Here is a 16950-nt window from a genome sequence, read left to right as displayed (position 1 = left end):
TCTGTAAGCTGGGAACTCTGTGAGATCTCACAGAGAGCACAGCAAGCAGGGCTAGAGTCAGCCCTTGTCTTCTGGGAATTGTTGGTCTCATTTTGCCAAGCCTCGGTGAGGATCCTCAGTGTAAACTGTACTTCCCCCAGATGCCCACATAAAATTCAGGGAACCTTTGTCATCTGCCAGGTTCTGTCCTGAGACCCGTGCCAAATGGGCAAGGCAGAATCAGAGGTAAACATACCCTGAGAAAGAGCAGAAGAAAAATGCTGAAAACTTATTAGTATCAGTGACGGTAGGATGATGGCAAGTGGTAGTGTGATGAAACAAATATTGTTCTGGAATGTACCTGGAGAGGTGTTCCCAACGGGGATGGGGGTGTATTATTGCTTCTACCCAAAGCCCTGAGAGACTTCTCTGTATACTTTGTCTTACAGTTTTGGCCAAAGTAATACAGGCTGAGATGGGTACAGACAGGACAGAAAGATGATGAGAGGAAAGGGAAGCCTGACTTCATGAGAGGAGCCTGGTTAAAGAAACCAGCTTGTTTAACCACATGCAACCAAGGCTGAAATAGATAGGATTGCTGTAATTAATACATCTTAGAGGAAATGTTTGAACTAAAACAAATGGTTTATATGAAGGCAGTGTAGTATAGGCAGGCCATGAAAATATTTAGGGAGAAAAACTAGAAGAGGCTTTCTAATGGTTAGCTTAATGCAGCTTCAGCTGGAACCTGAGGTAAAAAGACAAACGGATTTAAGCTGGAGCTTGAAAAGTCTGTAAGAAGCTGGTGGTGTCTGGAATATAGAGAGATGAGACTCTGTTAGCCTCCAGTCCCTTCTCCATCACCAGAGAACTGCTGAAGTCCCTTGTCTTACCATGCCACAGTACAGCTACTAGCAAGCAAGCAAGCCATGGGGCAGTCACTCAGGGTCCTCCCTGTTCACCACAGCACTCCCTTTGCGCCTTTTTGCAACCATGATTTTAGTCACAACTGAATTAAAATGTGCTCATTAATGCAGCTGAAAGCTCCAGCATAGTACCTGGAAGGCCAGAAGTCAGGGCTGACCCAAACCACTCTCTCAGCCTTTGAAATGCTGGTAGTTTCTCTTCACTGATTTGAGTTTTGCAAAGTAAAGAAGAGGGAGGAGAAGGCCCTTCTTATGATAACGAGCCTTTAAAAAGCAGATGGAGATGTGGGGGCTGGCCAGTTTTGTGGCAGCTGAGAAGTGACTGTTGAGGAGATTGGAGAAGGGAGAATCTCAAAAGCAGCTGGTCAGAGGCAGCCACTGAAAAAGGGATGATCAGTCACAAGAGGATGGAAATAAGGGGGAGAGAGAAAGAATAATTGGATTCAAGGACATTTATGTCCAGTGAGAGAGGTATGAAAGATAACTGTATGAGACCATGAGTGGATGAGAAAGTGGAAACTGCTAGAATGGATCATCAATTTAAATAAAGGGCTAGATATTTTCCTTGCCAAGAATTGCATAAATCTGGAGATTCTTCTTTAAAATTGAGTGAATTTATACTACTATAAAGGTGGTCGTTTGTGGGATCAGAACCAGTTTCCCATAATCTGGCTCCCTCAAAATGACTCATTAGGGATTTGCCCTAGCAATTCCAGATGCCTCCATCTTTGAAGTAGGAACAATGTTCACACAGCCTAGAGAGTATGCTATGAGACATTGTTTGGTGGGGAGGAGTAGGGAAAGGTGGTATTTACTATTGTATGGCAATAGTCAGGTAGTATCTACAATATGATCAGATCAGATCAGATTTTGGTGGATGAGAAGCATACTTTTAAAAGGGGGGGGGGGGAAATTGGAAAGAGCATGACAGATGACTACAGGGCTGTTCTAGAGGTGAGAAAATGCTTTACAGTGAAAGACTTAATGACCTCAATCTGCTTACCTTACAAAAAAAAGAAAAAAGACTGATAGATTTCTTGATTAAAGTATAAAGTACCTTGACAGGGAGAGATGCTGAATGTTTGGTTTTTTAATCTAGGGGCAAGAAGCATAACAAAACCCTGTGACAGGAAACCAAATAGATTCAGATGAGATGTTTAGCATGAATGCTAACAGTAGACATGAATAGTTATTGTACTGAGGTACCAAGGGAAAAGCATTTTTTTATCTCTTGAATGTTTTTTAAATCAAAGGTAGATGCCTTTCTGGAAGATTCATCTTAGCTGCATGCGAACACTCACTGTTGGACTTTCTGCAGGATAATTTCTCTATTTTTTGTCTCATAAGCTAAACAGATTGAGCTCTTTAAGCCTTTCACAGCAAGGCATTTTCTGCCACCCTCAAATAATGTTTGTGGTTCTTTCCCACACGCTTTCCAAGTAGCGTGCGATATGCAGAAGGTCAGACTGGATGATCTAAAGTCCCTTCTGGCCTTTATACTCTCTGAATCTCTGCCTCTGTGAATTCATTAATGTTTGCAAGCTACCAGAGAGCTGCCAAAGGCAAGCACTATTGAAATGCAAAGCATTGTTGTTACTCTGGATATTCCCTTGAGCTTTATGCAGAGCTGGTTGAATATCTCAGTGTATCATCTGTGCATATTTTCTCAAATTAAATACCTGCATTTGTCTCTCATTTGATGCCCTTTACAAATTGATTTCAGCAGCTGTTCTAACAAACAAGTTTGTTCCCAAGTTAGGACACAGAAAAAGCAAATGTGAAGGGCCAAATCTCAACTTGAACCCCTGAGCAAAGAGTGTCATTTTGTTGTCCTGGCCCAGAAGCTTCATGCAAGGCAGAGTTATTCTTAGTATCACATTTTGCTTTCTCCTTGACTCCAGGTGCCCTGCAAAAGCCTCTGCCTGGGTGCAGCACAGTACCACTGTGGGAAGGTGATATCTAACCCCTGTTAATTGCTTCTCCCCACACTCTAAAGGGAGAAAAGCTGTGAGGATGCTGCTTCGTCCCCAGATTTTCAGGGCTGCCACTGATGTGTTGAGAGAGTTCACTGGAATGACCTTTATTTACCTGCACTCCACTCTGTAACCATACTCATCAAGGAATGCTGATTCTTTTGTCTGTATTACACAGCATGCTCACAGGAAAGGCTTTTACTCCTCAGAAATCCCATGCTAAGGCTTGTGCTTACCTAATCAGAGGGTAGAAGCTGACCCTCTGACCTGTGCTTCGAATCAGTGCTGGCAAATGCTGTTCACACCAGCACAGCAAACTGCTGATGAACAATATACTCAGGAGGATTTACATGTATTATATATACATAATTACATATCTATATAGTGTTGTATGTGTGCATGAGTAGATATGTATGCATGGCAAGTGCATTTGCCAAATGAAAGATAATCAAATTGAAGAAAATCACAGACTGCTCCCAGATAATTCATGAACTGAAAAAACCTAGAGTCATCTGATGAGTGTGTTGGCTTGGGTTTTTTTTTCTGCTCTACATTTCTGGTATTATATGAACTGCTCAGTAGTATCTCTGTGTGCTCCTTTACCTACATGGCTAAATTAGATTAAACCATGTGTCATAGACATCATAGTATTAAACAGTAATGGTGATTCTCTTCAGGCACATACCTTTTCAGCAGAACAGATGCCTCAGCTATTATCAGCTTAAGAGTATTTGGGTTCTGCTCTCAATTTCTTTCTGAAGATCAGACTGAGTATACCAAGGTGGCTGAATATAACCATGTGAGTATAGTGGCACAAAGTTTGCTTATGGCAGGGTTTAACATCTTTTGTGATTCTATGTGCATTAGGATGAGCTTTTTATCATAGGAGGAGTATGTGATGAATTTTGCATGCTTAGCACTGAAAGTGTAGAATTGGGGAATTTAAACTTCTTAGCTGTGTGTGATAGACTTAGCTAGTGAACAGCTGGTAGAGAGACTCTTAGCTCTAGGGGTGACAGCTTGTGTACTTGGGGGTGCAATAGGATTAGATAGTGTTTTCCATTCATTTCAAAATAACCTTGCTCAGGAGGGTCAAGAACCTGGAGATGTCAGAACCCATAGCTCACTGTTTGTTACTGTAAGTTTTATTGAACACTATGCTCTAATTTAAAAAAAAAAAACCAAAAAAACAAAAAACAAACAAAAAAAAACCAAACCCACGCAAAGGCTTTGGAATCAAATTTGACCTGAATATAACTCCATTGGCTTCTGCGTTCTTACACTGGGGATTAATTTGGCCCTTTCTACTTTTATGTAATGAGCTGATTGCCACAGTATCTTATCCTTGTTACACAATCGCCCTTGTCTGACTGTGTCCCTGGAGCATTGTGTGTGTGTGTATCTAGATCTAAGGTCTCACCTTGACTGACTGTATTTAGTCCTACAGCCTCTCCCCGGCTACAGGTACATGGATTCCTAGGATTTGCATTGAGTTAGGCTATGTGTGTGTGTATGTATGTTCATTCCAAGTTCAAACACTATGTACAGTCAAGCATACACGTATGTGGGAATTCAGGGGCTTTTTTGTTTGGCTGATTGTATCCTTGCAGTGTTTGCTGTTGGAGGGGGTAGGGGAGAGAGGAAAGGTTAGTATTAGAGACCTCATTTAAACAAGAAGGAGCATAGGAAAATACATTCTTTATTATTCTTCTGTAACAACAAGCCAGAAATATAATATACCTTTAAAAATTTTCTATCTCATGCCAAAGAAACCTCCATTCAATCATTTTAGAAAATCTTGTCGCTCTCCCTCAAACAGTAGTAAAAAGAAAAAGAAATTACAAGAGCCATCTGTTCCCTGCAATAAATGTGCCTGCAATAAATGTGCCTGCCTGTATCACAGTCGGGTGTGTGGGGAAGGGAAGCTGGGGGAGCAGAAGGGGAGTTTCTGGTGGCCCTGCTAGCCCCTACATTGTGTTGGACTTGCCTGTCCCAGAAGAATGTTTTCTGAGGGCAGGCACCTGCATGTGGGATTGGTACACCTGCCTGCAGCAAAGGATGTTTTCAGGGGGATTCCCCCCATGCCTAGCCATGCCTGCAGGGAGAGCAGGAGGCCCTGTCCCCACACACCAGTGGAACCCATTGCCTGAGCACACAGGGAGCACTGGGTCTCATTCTGTATCCAGTATCCCACCGGAGACCTTGTTTTCTGACTATCCTGGGTACTATGTTCCCTAGAATGCCTGTTTTCCAGGTTCCCAAAGCCAGGGAACAGAGTAAGAGCCTGTTTGCAAGCAGTGGTATAAAGAGGGCATTTCCCAGTAAACCCTGTTACTCTGCTCTGCATGAAAGAGGACAGGTCCTTGTCCTTCTAAGCACAGTATTTGCTTTCCAGTGGGACTACCCATAGCAGCCAACCTTCAATGTTTCTTAGCAACTCTCTTTTTTCCCCTTTCCCATCTTCTCTGTTCCTTGGTGGGTTTCTAAACATAGCAGTCCCTTGCCTGGGGTTGAGATGAATCCAGACTTTCTGCCTTATAAATGAAAACAAAAAGGAAAGGATGGACAAGGTCATCTTCAGCCCCACGACACAAGATATAGAAAATATTATTAGCAACAAAGAAAAACTGGTCAGGGCAGAAGAAGGTCAGAGGGAAGGTGCAGGGAGAGGAGGATTTCCCTCCCCCCAACCCCTACATTTTCCCCTGCCTCCCTCCTGTTTGTTTTATCTCTAATCTATCCCCTTAAAAACAATCTCTCTCTCTTGCTCACTCACACACACACGTACACGCAAACACATATATAGATCCCATTTGTTTTGTGCAATGTTTCACCATTATTTGATACAAGTAAAATATAGATCTATAAATATACCACTCTGACTTAAGTCCCATTTCAAGTATGATTGCAGAATCCAATATGGTAAAGGGAGAAGTTCCCCTGAGAGGGAGGTCAGGGAGAGGTTTGGATCCAGCAGACAGAGTCTAGTCCTGGCTTGCTGGGAGTGTGGAGCAGCAGTAACACACATAGAGAGTCTGCAGTGCACCCCTTCCACCCTTCAGATCAGGCTACCATTGCAGCAGACGGAATGGATGGATGGATGGATGGATGGAGTGGCTATACAGTGCATAGGGGCAGAGTTCTTCCTCCTCATGTCTTGCCAGCCCCTCCTCTTCCTCTTGCCCACAAGCAGTGTGCTGAGAGTGGGAGTAAAATACGTGCACACACTTGTGGGTGGACAGCTTCGCCCAGTACTTCTTCCAGGGCATCCTGGTCTTCTGTTTCCTGAAGAACATCCTCCCCTGTCCCATGCATCCCTGTGTGTCAAAGGGAAGTCATGGTAAAATAGTCCATAGAATGCTGTCTCTTTGTCTCTGGTGGCCATGGGTAGGCCAGGAGGGATTTTGCAACTCCAGGCTTTAATTGAAGTCTAGGTGTTTTGTGCCCATGGGTCAGTACAACCACCTGTCTGGGAGCAGGAGGAGGTGAGGAGCCAACATGCATCACTTCTACAGAGATCCAGCAGCAGCGAGCAGGAGGGCTGTGAGACATCTGAAGGCATAGGATCCAGCTGGAGCAGGGAAAAGAGGTGACATGCCCTGGCAGGGCCCACCTGCAGTGTGTGCTGGGCTCTGAGCACAGGTTGCTAGCAAAACACCCCACAAAGCTGGGCTGACTGCCAGCTTGTTTCCTGATGGCAGGGATCACAACATCCATAGGCACTGCGGATGCACGACCTCCTGGTGTCATCTTCCTTGCCCAGGAATACCCACTGTGACGGGTTAGAGCAGGTTACCATGGCAATGTGCACTCTCCCACTTCCAGTAATACAAAATGAATCCTTATGTCAAGTTCCTTTCATATTTTTTTTCCCCTCTCACTTTTTTTTTTTTTTTTTGCCCCCATCATATCAGAAAGAGCTAAGATTAACAGGAGACACTGCAGTCTGAGGGCTTTCAAATCTGGTTGGGGGAAGTGGCAGTGTGTGTGCAGTTGTGTGTGTGGGCATGCTCACGTGCACCCGTGGATGACAGTGAACACAGCAGGGATGGTGAGGGAAGCATATGTGGACTGCACGGCCCACTGTGCCAGACCCTTCTTGGGTGCTTCTGCCTGTGTCATGCTGTGGTCCATGGTTTCAGCCTTCACCTCAGCAACCTCCAGAATTGTGCTCCCTCTCTTCAGTCACCCCAGCTGCATGCTTGACCCTCTGCCATCCATGTCAGAGTTGTGTGTTTTCTTCTACAGCCACTGTTCCCTGGGCTCCCACTACTTCTCAGCATGGCCTACACTACCAAGGCTGGTAAGCCACCTCCTCCTCTGGTCTTCCTTCTGAGAAAGAGACCCACTTCTGCTCTGCCAGTTAAACATTTCTAAATGAAGGCTTCATATTTTTTACCCTCTCCATTTATCACAGAGAGCAGACACCAGGAGCATGCCCTATTTTTTTCATGCTGTCTACTTATTTCCCCAAACTCATACTGTAACCATACTAATTTTGCCTCTCTCTGCCCTCTCCTGCCCATTTCCAGTGGCTCTGCTGTCAGTGTCTGAGATGCTGTCAGCTCCTCGGTGGCAGAGTACATCTATTGTGTCTGAAGCAGAAGGTGCTATGCACTGTTATGATGGGAGTAAGGGAGAGTGGCTGGATGTATTTGTGGCTGCATGCAGGGGGCAGATCAGCATGGGTGCATGTGGCTCTGCATGCATGGGTGGGGTGCCTGGGTGTCTGGATCTGGGGCCGAGTCTGTGTGTGTGCGGGGATGAGAATGAGTCAGTGTGTGTGCAGGAGGACATCTCTGTCTGTGCACTTGCAGCAGATGATTGTGTGTGTGTGTGTGTGTGTGTGTGTCAGCTTGCAGATCTGGACTTTGCCAGGAGCCAAAAGAGGAACACTGTGCTCCCTGGCAGGGTGTTAGAGTGATACAGGTATCTTTCCACCTTTAAAAGTGAGAAGGGAAATCTCGCCCTGACTGTTGTCATCCCCCAGGGACCTTTCCTCCTCTCTGATGTTCTCTCAGCAGCAGTGGCTGAAGATGGGCAGCGACTTACTGTCACGCAACAACAGTGACCCTAACAGTGAGGCAATGGACACTTCAGGTGTCCTGCTCCTCACAGAAGCTTTCACAGAGCCACTCTCTGTCTGCAGAGACCTCGACAGAATACAGGACAGCTCAGGACTCTGAAGCTGAGAGGATGACACAGGTTCCCAGAAAGTGCCAGCTGCTTCCACAGCAGGCATGTGAGGGAAGCTCTGTGCAAGGGCATGAGGCACAGCAAGCACTCGAGGTCTGACTCTACTTTATTCATCTGGAAGGGCCCAAGGGTGAAAGGGCATGAAACAGGCCTGGGGCAGAGGAACGAAAATTGAGCCAGGTGGCCTGACCCCCCAGAAGCATGTTGCACTACTTAGGTGAGTGGAGCAATAGCACAGTCTGTCTGTCTGGGAAGATGTATTTTAGGAGGACCTCATGCTTCACTGCTCTCAGGTACCTTTGTTCATATCTGTCCCTTCCATCCTAGAAGAGTTTCATGCCACAGAAGAGATTTGTTTTTGTTCTTCGTGTTCACCTTCTGTGTCACCCATGAGTGGCTGCCTTTTCTTCAGCTCCCGGTGGTACTTGGCCATGAGGGAGGCATAGATGCAACCATAAGCAGCTGCCACCACCATCATGATGCAAACGATGCCACAAACCACCCCTGCAATGATCACAGTGCCAATAGCCCGGCGCACGCTTACAGGCCTATATCGCTGTTTTTGAGGGCATCCCACGCTGGGCTCCACTTCTGTTTCTGTGCCTGATTTAGATTTGGGGGGAGTTGGGCTTCCTTTAGTGCAGGGAGGGCCGATATTGTCCAGCACTGTAGAGCTGTTCTCATCATCCAGCTGGGAGCAGTAGTTAAACATCTCCATGGGTACCATTCGCATATCCTTCCCTTTCAGCTCCTTGGGCAGGGTACATGCCAGCTGGTCGATTTTCCCACCTGTTCCAATAGAGATAATAGGAGTGAACCACAGCTTCATCCCAACTCAGTGACAGCAGATCTAGATCCTCAATCAGGGTAAGTTCCTATGACTCCATCCACATCTGCTAAATATTTGCCCTACGGAAATCAGGCATGGCAGCATTATAGTTATCAAGTGGGGAACTGCTTTATTACAGCAGTAGGGCCATAAAATCCAGTCCCTCATATGTGAATGCATTGCTGAGTAGAGAGAGTATTCAAGAAAACCTGCCAGATCCTCATCACTTGTCAATGATGGAGGGAGGGAGAAATGGCTGCAGCTCCATGCACCAGGCAGAAGGAGCACACCCATGAGGTATTCTTTAAGATTATCCTTTTGCCTAACTTAAAGACATTTAGCCCTCCACAGCTGGAACAGCTTCAGTCATGGCAGATGACTGGTATGCTTCATCCTAGGTTGGATTTGACAGTAGAGCTCATGGTGCATGGTATCTGCATAGACATCTTTCAGGCCAAGATATGAAAGCCCTCTAAAACCATCTATGAAGTCATGCTCATACTGTTTAGTGAGTTATGTAAGTGTCAGTAGAACCATTTTAGAAGAGAAATAAAAGCAAAATGATAGGGCCAGGCTGTATCTTCTCAAAATAACAACAGACACGCAGACCCATCTTGTAACAACTAATCCATCCCCCCCTCTGTGAAAATAGTGACAGATGTTGAAACAAATGCTCGAGTGAGTTTGGGCAATTTCTTTGGAAGGGGAAAAAAAAGCAAAATTAACTCTGTATGCTTTCCATCATCTCTCTGATATGAGACTCAAGAAAAGAAATGAACAAAAACAACAACAACAAAAAAAAGTGGATTCTTGTTTGATTCTGCTCACACAAATGTATATTTCAGACTGCAATGTAGCCATAGGCGTAGATAATCTCTTTGCAGCATGACTCTGATCATCAGGGATGTGACAGCTGACTGTTTCTATCTGCATGATTTGAGACCCTTTCCTACTCACTGGCTCCAGTGACAGAAAGTCAGGCCTTCAGTCGTCATTCCTCTAAAATGTGCCATCTTTCTTTGAGTTGCAGCTCCTGAAAGCATGTCATCCTGTTGGCATTGCTGCTAAGTGATAGCTACCTTTCCAGCTTTCTGTAGTACAAGGGAAAGCTGGAAACACAAACTTGTCAAAAACCACTTGGTTTGAAAAGGCAATTTTATAGCCAGTCTGACTTGGAGCCTGGATTGTAAAAACAAGGTTTGGTTTGAGTTTGCCAATATTAGTTGCAGCATTTTCCTAAGTGGCACTGTTTCCTGTGGTTTTTCTTGTTGAAAGCAAACTTGATGCTCTACAGCCAAATCTGGCTTTTAGTTCTGCCAGCTTAAGAGAAAGGGATGGTTATTTTCAAGTGTGAAAAAATACTTCTTCTCTCTGAACAGAAAAGGTTTTGGAGATATCCTAAAACTTTGATGTGATTTGAGAAAGCTCTTTCCTCTTCCAAGGAAAAAAAATATTTCAGATTAGAAACAAAACAAGGAAATAGGAGATCTGAGGCTGGAGAGGACTTCTCAGCATGGCAGTGTTTAAACTGACTCTTAGCACTGTAGCACAGTCCTCATGCTCCTTGGCTAAGATCTGGCATTCAGGTCAGTCTGATCTGCCAGATGTATCTGCTGGTATTTCTTCCCTGCCTGCTTTTTTATGCCTTTCCATGGAAGACCATCACTTCTGCAGCTGTCTCCCACTTTGTGACCACCTACCTCTGTAGGAGAACCACTCCATCCAGTGCTTGAAGTCTCGGAGGTTGCAGTCACATTCCCAGGGGTTATCTCCAACTTGGAGGTGCTGCAGGCTGATGAGTGGTTCGAAGGTCACCCTGTCCAGGCTCTGTAGGCGATTGGACTTGAGAGAAAGGGAGCGGAGAGCAGGCAGGTCATCAAAGATGCCTGAGGGTATCTGGGCCAGACCATTGATGGAGAGATCCAGCTGGCGCAGCAGGGCCGTGTGTTGTAGCAGGTCCTTGTCCAAGGCCCGGATGCTGTTGTTCCTCAGCTGGAGCTCTGTGAGGTTCCCCAGGTCGCTGAAGATGTTCTGAGGGAGCTGGTCCAAGAAGTTGTTGGATAGATCCAGTCTCTGGAGGGCAGAGAGGTTGGAAAACACTGCTCCTGGCAGGATGCTGAGTTTGTTGTTGAGAAAGAGGAAGGTCCTGGTGTTTGTGGGGATGTCTGAGGGAATGGAAGAGAGGCCCAAGCCACTACAGTCCACTTCCAGGTTGCCACTGTTACACTTGCAGGAGGAAGGGCAAGCAAAGAAGGACTCGGCAGCACATAGTGACAGCCAGCACCCGAGCACTGGTTGGTGAAAAGCAGTAGAGAGAGAGTTTATATGTTAGATCAGGGCTTTCTCATCTCCAAGCATTGCCACCTTGAACACAGCTACAGCTACAAATTGACCCTTACAGCGGGGTTATTCGCCACATTGTCCTGCAGAGTAATGAGCTACTACACAGCTACGTCCTTTTTCTGCTGTCTTGCACCCTGGCAGTGTGATTTTCCTCTTAGTCATTTTTAACAGCCAGCAAGTAAATATCCTTCCAGTTTCACAAGGAAGTAAGAGGACTTTGCTGCCAGATACTAGAGCACTGAAAGCTGTCAGAGGAGAACGGAGCAGAGCAATGGGAAATGTCACATTTGGAAGAGGACAGCTCTTTCTAAATAGTCAGAGCTGAGAGAAGAGGGACTGGTATATATTTAAGAAGCTCTATTCTTTTCCAAAATAGACATGTTAATGAAAAACTTTAAAGAAAAATGAAAACCTACATCACAGTTGTGCTCCTGCAGTTTGAATCCTAATATCTATGGTAGATCAGACTCAGGTCTGGCTCAGTTAGCCTCTAAATCAGAGTATCATTTGCTTTCCATATCCACAGCATGTTGTATGGGCCCTGTGGCAAGAGTCTATATTATGACTTAGATTACTTTACAAAGGGATGACCAAGAAAGCTGTTAAAAAGTAACAAAGAGAGCCTAGGCCACTGGACACCTAGTACTTACCATTGCTCTCAAAATAATTTTTGAATCCCACAGCAGTAGCCCCACATGTCTCCTCTGGTCAAAATTGACCATAGCAATAGAGATGAGGAAAAAAATGCAGACTGGTAGTTGAAGTGTTAGCAAAAGTGTTAGCACAAACACCCTTTCTCCTGCACTGTCTTAAAGGTAAGGTTGGACAACCTACAGAACAGCATTTTTTAGGGCTGTTGTGGACCAGCATTCAAGACCTGTGTCTAGATCATGTGAGTTGTGTCAGGGCACTAGTTACCAACCCTACCTGTGAGACAGTGGCTTTTAAAACTCTCGTTTCTGTGACAAAGAACCATCAAGAGGAAAGTAAGTTTTGTGCCTCCTGTCATTAGAGGAGTGGGAGTTATGTTTAAGCAGACTGTGTAAAACATTTGCATCTTTCATCTTAATTCCTTTTGTGGAATTGAAATTAGTTTCTTCAATGTGGGAAGCAATTTCAGCTCCTTCACTGTTTTTTAAGGTGACAAGTTTGAGCATTTGACTGAAACTGAAGCAGGTTTGTCTGCATATCATGCCCTGTCCCTTCCATTTCTCATTTTGCTTCAGAGAAGGTAGTCACTTGGGGTTGGTAAAGTCTTTTTAGGGGTGAATGATGGCTAAAATGGATGCATTTAATGTCTTGCTGGTTTTTTACTGAACAAACAAGCAGGTTTTTTGATCGTTAACCCCAAGGGAATTGTGAAAGCACTGTCACAGGGGAGAGAGCCAGTGAAGATTCATGCTATGGAGAAGCTCTGCCTGGAAGATTTCTGCAGTCATCTATGCTCTTCCTCCCTTCCTTCACACCACTCTCTGGAGTTTAGTCTGCCCCATTGCACATTTTTTAAAATTGAGTTGGTTTCTCTCAGTGATGATGCCTTCATACTCAGATCCTGACATCCTGTGTCAGGTCTGCTTGTGTTCCTAGCGATCCTTGTGAGAACTGACAGATTTTTGGATTGGTAGCCCAAGGAGACTCCACAGCTTGGATCCTAAGGACCACAGGATAAGAAGAGAGAATGTCTCTGCTCTTTTTTATTTCATCCACCTTTCACAATTCCTTCAAGACTTTTTTTCTGTCATAGAGTTGAGATTTCAGGAGTACATCATTCCAGGCCATGCCAATCTCTGTGCTTTTAATGATAATTATGGATCCTTATGGTGAAATACAAGAGAAATCTTTACCCTGAGTGCCTCTGTGCTTTTTTGTCATGCAGAGGTTGGGGTCAACAGCAGAAATTGCTGTGAAAGCAGATTATAGCCTGTGGACTGGTGCAGTGCAGGTACTATCTGGCTGGCTAATATTTGATTCCATTCAGAACACATTGCGCTCTTATTGTAGGGAAAGAATTAAAAGAATGGGAGCTAGAGTGTGAATGGGAAATATCCTGAGTCATTCGGGTGACCCTGTCTTTTTCTGGATGCTTAATAAAAATACAGTATTAATAATAGATTGACAGCTGTGATGATGAGATAACACTTAGCTGCTTTGTATAGCAAGAAAGGCAAGAGCAGACAGCATGTAATGCTATACAGGTGGCATTCCATTCAGGGCTTATCTTTCAAAATGCCTATCTGCCACCAGCTCTGACTGGGTGGCTGTGGGGTTCCACCAGTATGTATGCTGGCAGTGGCTGGTAGGAACAAAATCTCAGACAGCTGGCTGTGGTTATGTTCAGGAACTGGGTTTATGCCAAGTTTCTGCAGCCATGCAGGATGTGCCAAAAATGTCTTCTTGTTACCCATATATTGTTTTTTGCTCATGGAAATATTTTACTAAAATAATAGAGAGGAGAAAGTCTGATTTAATTTTTAGTCCCTACAAGAGATGCATCTGCTAAGGTGTGACCTGAGACCAAGGAATTAATTGCACTGGTTATGATGCAGCTCCGTGGGGGAAAGAGGCAAAGAAGCAATAGACAGAACTTGAAGCTGTCATCCAGATCTACAGGAGGATGAGTAGCATGTGTTTTTGTGTTAGGGGAAGATGAAGTTACTTGTAGGGTGTTTGGTGACTCTAGTAGGTGCCAGCAAGCTGATCCTGGTGTATCAGATACAGTCAAGGCTCAGTAGCATTCATTATAAATAATTTATACAGCAGTCTAGTCTGTAAGGATGGATTACAAAGATGCCTGTTTTCTGAAGAAGGAAGTAATTCCCCCAGCTTCTTACAGTGGCAGCCCCAAGTTTCATCAGGGGAGCAGGAACAAAGGGAACCACAGACCTACTCGGTTGCGTAGTCATACAGTAGTGATGGACACTCTCCAACTGCTGCCCTGCTCCCTTGCCTCTGTGGCAGTCCCCAGATGCCTCTCTGAAGGGCAGGTACGTTTCCTGAAGCCCCACACTGCCCTAGCAGTCTCTGCCATGCACTCAGTGATACTACAGTAGATGCCCCAGTCCACTGGGAAGAATCAGAGACTGAACTTTTACAATTGAATTTAAAGGAGAGCTCTACTTATCTACTCCTTGATTTTCACTACATGTGGCAGTGCCCAGTAGGAGAATTCTGCATTTGCATCCTGCATTCCCTTCTAAAATCTGTCATGACTTCTGCCATGAAGAGCTGGGAGCCTTGCTCAGCAGCCTACAGATAGAGCTCTACAACACAGGGGAGTCTGCAGTTATAAGGTGCTGATCTGAGAAACATTCAGAGTGGATCTTTGTGCAGTGGTATCTGCCTCACTGTTTCTCACCTGCCAGGCCCACTGGAATTCAGAAGCAATCATCACTCACTGTCCCACTTTAAGCCCATCTTCAGCTTTAAAGTCTCACTCTCCCTCCCGGCTAGCCTGGCCTCTAAAGGAATCAGGAATTAGTTCAAACATCTCCATTCTTAGCTGTCCCTCTCCCCTATTCTTAACCCTGATGTGCCCTATTTTCTTTCCACTCCCTTGACAAACAGGATCATCATACTTAGCAACTGAGTAGGCATTACTTACGACAAGCTTCTTGCCACCTCATGAGGAACCTGCTCCTCCACCGGTGGCCAGCAGTTGTAGGCAGCATTGTTGTCTTCTCCAACGTGTCTTCACATCCACCAGCCAGCCTGGCACACAGCCCCAAAGGGAGGAGGAGCGACCTTGTAGCCTGCCTGCCAGGTCCTGGAGGGGGAGAGCAGAGCAGAGTGGTTGGGATTCTATTCCCTGGGTGCAGGACACAGGGCCAGGCTCCGTGTTGTGCTTTTCCCCCCTGCAGCTGTATTTTTGCCGTTGAGGTATCAGCTCCATTTTAGAGGAGAAATGGAAGATGTTTCAGGAGGAGCAGCATGATGAAGGTGCAACATTAATTCATTTTGAACCTCACAGTGCAGAAATAAGACCTGATCCGCTTTAATGCAGAAGAGACGAGACTGTGCTTGAGTAGCCTTCTGTGGCTGCCACTTTAGCCTCACACTCAAGGTCAACCTGATGAATTGCTGAGGTGGTTCTCCCAGGGCAGTGGCCTCCACTCATTCCCTCTCACCATCACGCAGGCTGGTGGTGCCTGCACACCAGGTACCACCTGTGCATCCCCTCCCTGATGCACGGCTCAGGCTCACTGAGGTCTGGGCACCAGCAGCTACCAAGCCACTTCTCCCCCTCCCATATTCCCCACCAGTGCTTCCTTTCTGTTTTAAGATAAAACGGATGTGGTGACTACAGCAGGGCTGAGCAGAGCACACCTTCAGCTTAGGGATTTCACACTGCAGCAACTGCAGGAGCTAAAGAGCAAGCAAGCCTCAGAGAAGGGAGGACCTGGGGCGGGGGAGACTGAGTGGGAGTGTTGTAAAGAGAGGAATTACATCTTAATAAGAAGAAGGAAAAATTCTCAGTCTAATTAGAAACCCAAAGACCATAAACTCTCCCCTGACAGTAAGTGGCTGACAACAGGTTCCAGCTTCCCTCCTGCTCCCCTTTTGGGTACAGGTAAGCAGGGAAAGGGGAAACACCATGGACCCTCCTGTCCCTCTGCTTGCTCTCTGAAGTATTTCTCACAGTCACAGCAGCAGTTGGATGGACACATTTCAACCAGAGTACAGAAATAAACCATCCTTCATCTGCACTGAAGGGCTCTGACAACATCCACAGACATTATTTTAGATGGGTGCTTAACTCCCACCGGTTCACTCTCCCGATACACGTGCCAGCTTCTCTCCCTCCCCCAGGCTCCCATGACTGATTTATAGGGGAATGCAAACTGCCAGGAAATATTTAAATCAGTATCTTGATGAGAAATATTAGCAGGTTCAGTGCCTAAACTAGTACAGTTTGAAAGACTATTTAGATCATTTACCCAAATGCCGATGAACCGAATAGGTGAATACATTTCACAGCACCTTCACCCACTGCAGCTCCCACTCCCCAAACCAAGCTGGAGCCCCTTCCCTGCAGTCCCTGCTGAAGAACAAGCTGCAACAAATAGCTGTCCCCATTCGCTGCTTGCGCTCGCCCTGGCTGAGAAAGAGACTTCCAGACTCCCACATACCAATGTCTCCGTCCTAAATGCCACCCCTAAATCTCCTGTCCCTCACTCTCAGTATCAACAAAGCCGATGAAGAGCTGCAAGCACTTACCTGGAGGGGCTCTGCCCGCAGCCAAGTCCACTCGACTCTCCAGGCACTGCCCGATTACACTCTCTTCCTTCCCTCTCCCTCCTTGACTTTCACTCCCCGGCAGCAGGCTTTCCGTGTGCTCTATTTAACTCCCTACAGCACAGGAATAAACGGCGGAGTTAAGCTGACAGCCACAGAGCCTTATCTGCCTGCTGGATAGCAGGAGCTGATCAGCTCCAAATCCCGCTGCCGAACGATCGTGTCCTTGCTCTCAGCATCAGGGGCTGCCTGCCACGCTCTGTCTTTCCCTCTTCCCCACCTTCACTCCACCTAACTTTGTCAGGGTTATAGATAGCTCTGTTCCTTGCGCTCTTGCCTTTTGGCTTATGTTTTGTAACACCCCATCTGTATCAGCTGGCTCGGCTCCAATCAGGGGGGCTAAGTTTAAAAAAACAAACAAACAAAACAAAACAGAAAACCAACAAAAAAACAGCCTCTTTGGGTGCTTTGT

The 16950-nt window shown here is 45.8% G+C and overlaps 2 protein-coding genes across 2 annotated transcripts in view; one reads left to right on the top strand and one right to left on the bottom strand.

Annotated features, from left to right (window-relative positions):
• CACNA2D4 (calcium voltage-gated channel auxiliary subunit alpha2delta 4) overlaps window positions 1-16950 on the top strand; it is a 129711-nt gene that overhangs the window by 73147 nt on the left and 39614 nt on the right. The window lies entirely within an intron of this gene.
• On the bottom strand, window positions 8409-14998 carry LRTM2 (leucine rich repeats and transmembrane domains 2). Its single transcript, XM_030453459.1, has 3 exons — window positions 14848-14998; window positions 10604-11194; window positions 8409-8863 (listed from the first exon to the last, which is right to left on the bottom strand). Exons 1-3 carry the CDS (start codon window positions 14912-14914, stop codon window positions 8409-8411), a joined length of 1113 nt encoding a protein of 370 aa, XP_030309319.1. The 5' UTR covers window positions 14915-14998.

This window comes from Calypte anna, chromosome 1 (assembly GCF_003957555.1).
Source record: "Calypte anna isolate BGI_N300 chromosome 1, bCalAnn1_v1.p, whole genome shotgun sequence".
Classification (NCBI taxonomy): domain Eukaryota; kingdom Metazoa; phylum Chordata; class Aves; order Apodiformes; family Trochilidae; genus Calypte; species Calypte anna.
This window is presented reverse-complemented; position numbering and strand designations above follow the sequence as displayed.

Bases quoted from the DNA above. Each gene is read 5' to 3' on its own strand.
- LRTM2 (XM_030453459.1), bottom strand. From the start codon at position 14,914: ATGCTGCCTACAACTGCTGGCCACCGGTGGAGGAGCAGGTTCCTCATG. The intron at 11,195-14,847 runs GTAAGTAATGCC...TTCACCAACCAG, and splicing joins GAGGTGGCAAGAAGCTTGTC to TGCTCGGGTGCTGGCTGTCA. The intron at 8,864-10,603 runs GTAGGTGGTCAC...CTATTGGAACAG, and splicing joins GGAGTGGTTCTCCTACAGAG to GTGGGAAAATCGACCAGCTG.